Source organism: Amborella trichopoda, chromosome 3, assembly GCF_054954075.1.
Source record: "Amborella trichopoda isolate Santa Cruz 75 chromosome 3, AtrichopodaSantaCruz75HAP2 v2.0, whole genome shotgun sequence".
NCBI lineage: Eukaryota > Viridiplantae > Streptophyta > Magnoliopsida > Amborellales > Amborellaceae > Amborella > Amborella trichopoda.
This window is the reverse complement of record NC_142338.1, coordinates 60345160-60352663: the sequence shown is the minus strand read 5'-3', so window position 1 is coordinate 60352663 and position 7504 is coordinate 60345160. Positions and strand designations below refer to the sequence as shown.

At 36.5% G+C, this 7504-nt stretch overlaps 1 protein-coding gene across 1 annotated transcript; it reads right to left on the bottom strand.

The window, feature by feature from the left end:
* Positions 1 to 4039: 4039 nt before the first annotated feature.
* LOC105421841 (pentatricopeptide repeat-containing protein ELI1, chloroplastic-like) lies at positions 4040 to 6960 on the bottom strand. Its single transcript, XM_088861927.1, has 2 exons — positions 4510 to 6960; positions 4040 to 4392 (listed from the first exon to the last, which is right to left on the bottom strand). The coding sequence occupies exons 1-2, from the start codon at positions 6281 to 6283 to the stop codon at positions 4130 to 4132; spliced, it is 2037 nt and encodes a 678-aa protein (XP_088718053.1). The 5' UTR covers positions 6284 to 6960; the 3' UTR covers positions 4040 to 4129.
* Between the last annotated feature and the right edge of the window lie 544 nt (positions 6961 to 7504).

Sequence of the window (7504 nt, the reverse complement as noted above, 5' to 3'; positions counted from 1 at the left end):
AAATGCTCAGAGAAGAGCACTCGGTTTATCCGGTTTCAAGCTCCCTGTGAGAGTAAAATGACGAATCTATCCCTAGCATTTGTCTGCATGTTGTTGGGGATACTTCATGGCGGGAGAGGTAAACGAAATCAAATGATTCGTATTTGGTGTAGAGTGGGGCATTTTTTGTCATTTCTAGGGTTCGCTTGGTTTTTTTTGTGGACTACGAAAAGACGCCGAAGCCCCGTATCCATCCCTTCCCTCTCCGTTCGTAGAACCGAATACCTTTAAGCTAGTGGGGGTAAAATTGTCCAATTTGAAAAGGTCAATTTATGAAAGGAATAAGTTTATATAAGGTTTATTGGCCTTCGTTATAATAGGTTGTTTTGATGTCAAGATATCATCAAATTGATCATCCCTACATCAAGATGCATGAACATGAGAAAAAAATGGATTTCAAAATTTGAAGCTAGTACATCTCGTACCGTATTTTTGGACTGTCCATTTTCAAGATTTTCAAGTTTTTATAGATTAACTCGATCTACACTATTTTTTAAGCTTTAAATTTTAAAACTAAAAGATGAAAATATAATTTAATGCTATTAGAAACTTTCCAATATTAAAACTATATTTCTCGACATTATTTGAAGGTGGGTTCTAGTTTGATTGTTTAGAGCCTCGGCTCTATACAAACCGTACCCAATAAAAAAACTTTCAAATTGAAATAAATCACAAGTTTTTTCATCCTTAATTAAGGAACATTGTCATCTTTTTTTATGATTATGCTCGACCATTTGGACGGAGTGAACATACTAAAAGCAAAGTCGCCCTTCCAAAAGGCTTTTCGGAATCCCTCACAGCAGTAAAAAATTAGCATCGATACAATAAGCAAACCTACAACTCAAGTTTCTCCTTATTCATTAAGCAAGGGCGTTTTCCATAAGTGTGGTACGAGGAAAAATACTCGCATTTTGTAGAGAGATAAAATTAGCCTTATAAAGAAGTTGTCTATGGCTGCCATGTATGTGGAGAGAGAAAGAGAGGAGATGTGGTTACCGTGAGAACGGAGAAGTAGAAAGTGAGGAGAGGGGGATCACAATTAATAGGTTGAAAAATGGGAAAGAGAAATGAGGTTTGTTTTTTTTTTTTTCTTTTTTTTCAGTCACAGCATCGAGCTTCACTTTTACTGTGAAAAAGAGCTTTGCAAAGTGTATATCAATCAGAAACTTGGGGTTACCGTGTTCTTTAGAGAAAGAACAAATGATTTCTGATGAACCCATTTGTGATAATTTTTTGTTTTTCACGAGAAAATAAGTTAACCCTATCAAGGAAAGTGTGGGATTTTGCAGAGAGGATATATTCGATGGTTAAAAAACATGGGTGGAATTCGGTTCGTTCCGATGAATCGAGGTTCAATTTGAGCTCTTGGAATGTTTCTCGTATTCTAAATGACGTGTTTGAAGAAAGTCAGGATGCTTGATTATCTCTCTACATGTTTAGATAGCTTAACAAAAACGCTGCCTAGGGCTATTATGGATGGGCTTGAGCTTCTTTAGTTTTTTAGAGGGAAAAAATGAAAATGCTACGTTTATTTAGAGAGGGAATAGATTTGGGATTTACGAGGTTTCAAGAAGTTGTGGGGTTTGCATGAGGATGAGAGAGCCGCTCTTTCATGATGAAAATACCTGTTACTGATATATTATTCAACATTTTTCAAACTTATAACTACTATAAATTTTTTTTAATCTTACCATTTTGTTCCAGATCAAACAAATTCACAATTTAGCGATCTAAAACAGAAGAGTAATCTATGTTTTCCAACAAATACAGACTTTGAAATAGGGTTTTGAAAAACCGTGTTAGTGAATTGACGATAGGGTTCAATAGATTGATTAATTGCTGGTGTGATGGGCTATGGCTGAAGGAATTTGGGCCTCCCCTATAAAGCAGTGTTTGAAAAAACAAAATGGCTTTGCGATTTAGATCAGTCAATTCATCGAAGGGAATTCGACAAAGAAAGCTAATATAGTGATAAATAATAAAATATTAGTAGGAATCAGGCGATTCCAAGGTTGCCATTTTTTTAAAACTCGGTAGAAAGTCTCAACTTGGGGTGATGTTTTTTTATACGAAACCTCCATATCCACTTTAGAAGCACTAAAATGAAATAATTTCACCAAAAAACAGGGATTTTGAATTCTCATGAAATGACTGTTCACGAATTGGATGGTGTGTGTTTAATCCCAAGATGTGATGTTTTCTCGTGTACTTCTAAAGTACATGATCAATTATTATTATTATTATTACTATTACTATTACTATTACTATTACTATTTCTACGGCTAGATTGGCTAGTCATGTACTAAAGTTCTAGTGTTCTAAAAGTACTCCAATCAAGAGTTTTGTTGAGACATCAAATATACATTAGATCCCCACGAATGCATATGCTATTTTCATATTAAAATACGTGCAATCAACATAAGATCTACCTCACAAATCCATAATCCCTATAATGGGCTGCAAATCTATTTCTACACCTTATTCTACTATTTCAATATAAGTACATCTAAGGTGGAATACTCCAACTAATGTATCACAAGATAAATGATTTTTAGATATTGAAATCCTTTATTCTTTCAAATTCATAATTGTCGAAGTCAAAATGATCAATTTGAGAGTTTTATTAGCATCACAACTTCATTTTTCAGTGGGATCCGAGATGTGACATTACGTTTGATCCTAAGCCTTAGGAAAACGTTTTTTTCCTTAATGCATTGAATATACAATTGTATGATTTTAAAAGTCCATAAAAATCCCAATGATAAGACAAACATTTCCTACCATTTACTAATTTTAAATAGCTCTTTAAAGTAATAGAGCCGGGTGCACACACACCTTGAAATTTTGCATCAATCCCATGGACATGTTTGTCGGAGTTTCATAGTTTGGTATCATAGATAATATTTTCCCATTTATATCCTATCTACCTTGTTAAAACCAAGTTTCTGAAACCATTGGCCTAGCCGTGTTGGTAGGGTAAATCTGAATAGACTCGCCCGAGTAATGCATATGGCCCTTAAAAATAGAAAAATAAGTAAGTAAAATAAAAAAAGATGGAGAAAGTAAAATAAAATAAAAAAATAGTTTCAAAAAAATTAAAACAAACTTTAGAAGTTAGAAAAAAAAATGGATTCGAAAAAGCTGATTTACAATTTGGGACACTAAAAAAGATTAAAAAAAAAGAAAAGGGGGATTATGGCACAAACAGTCACCAATCTTTGCCAAAACATCGAAAAGTGAAATTTCTATACAATGTTTCTACATTTTTTAAAATTTTTTATATTTTTAAAATTATTTTATATGCCCCAAGTTGTGCATACAACACAACTCAGGGCTGATAGGACCCGGCCTCTGTGTCCTAGAACACTGGTTAAAACCGCTCACTTGCTCTGATGTAGGGTTACATCTCAAGTACTTGTGATAGTTATTTTTTACCATCTCAATTCACTTGTAAACTAAGACAACAAGGAATAAAAAAAGTCCCATTGAAATTGTTGCACTTCAAAAGATCGAGTTTAATTGAGATATCATATTGATTTCTTTTATTAAGAATTTATCAGATAATTACTGTGACTCAAAAATTAATATATCATTAATTAACGAATACATTTCGATCATGACAAACAAATATAGATCTTAAATTATAATTTTATGTAAATTGAAACACAAATATTTTAATTTTTTTGTGAAATGATAAAACTAACTCTAATTTATATGGTAAAACAAATTCAAAATATAAAAACTCATTGTCCATCTTACAAGCTTTTAACTTACATATTCCTGCTCAAGTACTTGTGAATTGCTCGTATTTGCCCCATTAATATCTTAGAGATGTTTTCAGGTAAGTCACATGTTCCCTTTCAAACACAAATTATTAATTGTCCTTTCAGATTGATACATGGTACTACCAGAAGAGCATTTTGTCACGATAATAATGGGAAGCATTAAAATATCGTGACAAATTGATGTTTTGGGCATAATACTGGAGTTATTATCAGCATTAGAAACAATGGCGATAAAATAAAAATAAATTGAATTTATCTTACATGTTTGTCACCAAGCCAATATGTTGGTTCTCAAAGGCTGAGTTTCACCAATAATCGCTACATGAACAAGTGCCATCCTTACAAAACTGATGGAATCGACTACGATCTCTCACTATGATTTCGCGTCCTTCCAATCTTGCAATCAGCTTGAGTGCACAATGGCAATCCTCACAAATTCGAAGGTTTTTCACGATCCGAATCATGGTGCCAGGATCCGTGCTGATAAGCCCAAAGGCAACAGCGATCTTCTCACTATGATGGTGCAGTGCATTCTCCTCCTCTTCCACCATATCTCTCAACGCTGAGCCTATTTTTGGCACATAACCAGCAGCCTTCAAGTTCCTAACTAAATCATCCAATTTAGTTGAAATATTGCTATATTGGGGATGAGAAACATCCCCTGCTAAAAACTCATGAACCTCACCTGCCAGTTCAATCAAACTACACCCAGGTTCCTTACTCAGGCCCTTTGACTTCATCAACTGTCTCACTTTCACAGCTTCTTCCCATTTGGCCTTTTTAGAGTATATATTCGCTAAAAGAACATAATTGGCCGCATCATCTGAACCTATTTGAACTATGTGCTGTAGTGCACATTCGGCTAATTCGATATCTCCATGAATTCTGCAAGCACTCAGTAATGCACCCCAAATAACACTATCCGGATTCATTGGCATGGTCTCAATAAGTTCCAAAGCATCACGTAAGCGACCAGCTCGACCCAAGAGATCAACCAGACATGTGAAATGCTCAACTTTAGGTAAAATACCAAACTCAGAGCCCATGCTTTCGAAATGTTTGAAGGCTTCATCAACCAACCCAGCATGGCTACAGGCACTCAATACCCCAACAAAGGTAATCTCATCAGGCTCTACCCCTTTCATTTTCATCCTTTCGAAAAGCCTCAATGCCTCTTGCCCCCTCCCATTCATGGCGAACCCCTCAATCATAACATCCCAAGCAACAACATCCCTGTAAGGCATCCTCTCAAAAACATAGAAAGCCTTTCCAATATCTCCACACTTGGCATACATGTCAATCAATGTGGCACTAACATACTCATTTGAACTGAACCCATGTTCATCACTATATGCATGAAGCCACATGCCTAAGCTCAATGCACCCAAAAGTGAACAAGCCGAGAGCACACCCACAATAGTAACTGCATTAGGCCTAATGCCCTCGGCTTGCATTTGTCGAAAAAGTGCCAATGCCTCACTAGCATGCTCGCTGCGTGCATATCCTGTGATCATGGCATTCCAAGTAACGATATCCCTCTCAGCCATGTCCCTGAACAAAGCCTCAGCGGAACCCATATCACCCAACCTTATAAAACCAGCAATTAAAGCATTCCAAGAGACCAAATCCTTGTTAGGGATCTCGTCAAATACCTTTCTAGCATAACCCATATCTCCAAATTTCGAGTACATGTCAACCATGCCATTCTTCACAAACCCATCTGATTCAAGTCCAAATTTGACGACATGAGCATGGACTTGATGCCCCTCCAAAACAGCAGGAACCGAAGCACAAGCTCTAAGAACGACGGTGAATGTGAATTTATCAGGACTGATACATCGATGCCTCATTAGTGCATAAAGCAAAATAGCATCTTGGAGTCCTCTACAATCTGGGACAAATACATGAGCATTGAGCTTTGAGTACCCAGCAATCATTGTGTTCCATGAAACCAAACTTTTTACGGGCATTTCATCAAAAACTTGGCGTGCAAAATGTAGTTTATCACAAGAAGAATACATATGCATGAGACTGTTTTGTACATACACATTACCAATGGAAAATCCTTGCTTAATCAGGTGGCTATGAACCTGTTGGCCTTCTCTTAGCCCCACTATAGAGGAGCAAGCCATGAGCACCAATGGGAAGGTGAAATCATCAGGAAAAACAACATCTTTCACCATTTCAATGTACAGGGAGAGAGCATCATCATATAGGTTCTTGTCAATCAGGTCTCTAATCATGGTGTTGTAGAGATATGAAGAATTTTGATACTCTTTGTTTGAGATAGGTTTTGTAAGAGGGAGTTTCAGTGGAGAATTGGAGAGCAAATTTAAATTAATCTTATTGTTATTTGGGGATTTCATGGGGCAAATTTGAGGTTGAGTCATGGTGCAGGGGACGAAAGATTCATGGGGCAAAATGGATCGGGGTATAGCGTTTGAAACAAGTGCAACCATTTTCTGTTGAATTCTCTTCAATCAAGAAGAATAAAATATCCAGTTCCACATACAAAACTGATCAAATCCTTACAAGAGAGAAAAATCCAATATCTAGTTTCATATGCAACCATTTTCTGTTGATTTCTCTTCAATGACGAAGAAGAAATTATCTAGTTTCATATACAAAACTGATCAAATCCTTGCAAGAGAGAAAAACCCAATAAATTATTGTCCTTGCAAAGGATAAAACACTTGTCTCTTCTCAATTTTGGCCATGGATTCTTCAATGGTCTCCTGTGCAATTCTTCTCTTCTGCAATATGCAGCGTTAAAGCCCCTGCACCAATGCAAAATGGTTCGGTCCTTGTCTCTCCAGCTCTCGGGGCTGTGATTTCTCACCTATGATGTCTCCTTCGTATTTTTCCCGACGGCTGTCACGGAATCTTTCCATAGTTGCCCCATTTCGTTCCTTTCCGGAGGGCTTCATGTGCTTTTTTGGTGAACACTTGCACCTAGCTACACGTGCCTTTGTTTTGATTACTCACTCCGAGCGAGAGCATACTGTCTATCTGCTCCTTCCGTTTGCTAGGATGGAGGAAAATGAAAAGCACGTACTACTCTCGGTAGACGTGCGAAATAATGTAGCAAAGACGGTTTGCTTCTGAGTTGTCAAACAACAAATTGGATCCAAAATCAAATTTGTTATTGAGAGAGCTTATGGCAGCCCTAGAAAGAAGGGAAAGCAATGCATATTGATAGGAAGCTGGATGCCCCTTCCAAGAGCTGAAAATAAAGTGATAACAAAAAAGGGCAAAGAACCTCCCATTTTATTTTCAATAATTCTACAACCAACCACTCCAAAGTTGGTAAGAGAGGAACCATAATAACACAAGAAATTGTTTATAAAAAATTGTTTATAAGAAGACTATCTTTTGTATATGATTACAATCATTCCCACTCATGCCAAATTGGATGTATTGAGGTGGGTCACAAAATCCGAAAAATTTGTTTTTCGAACTTTGTATCTTATTCACTAATACTCTTACAACCACTCATTTTAAATGGTATATTTTTAGACAACCCTATAGAAGAATTAGAGTGCACAATGTGCCATCAAATTTTAATATTATCTATATATGCTACTGTGATAGATGGAAACTCCATCCTGTCGCTTTCGCCAAATCCGCAGCTAAAGAGGCAATAGCAACTGTTCTCTTTTGGATCTCGTTCCTTCAAAGGT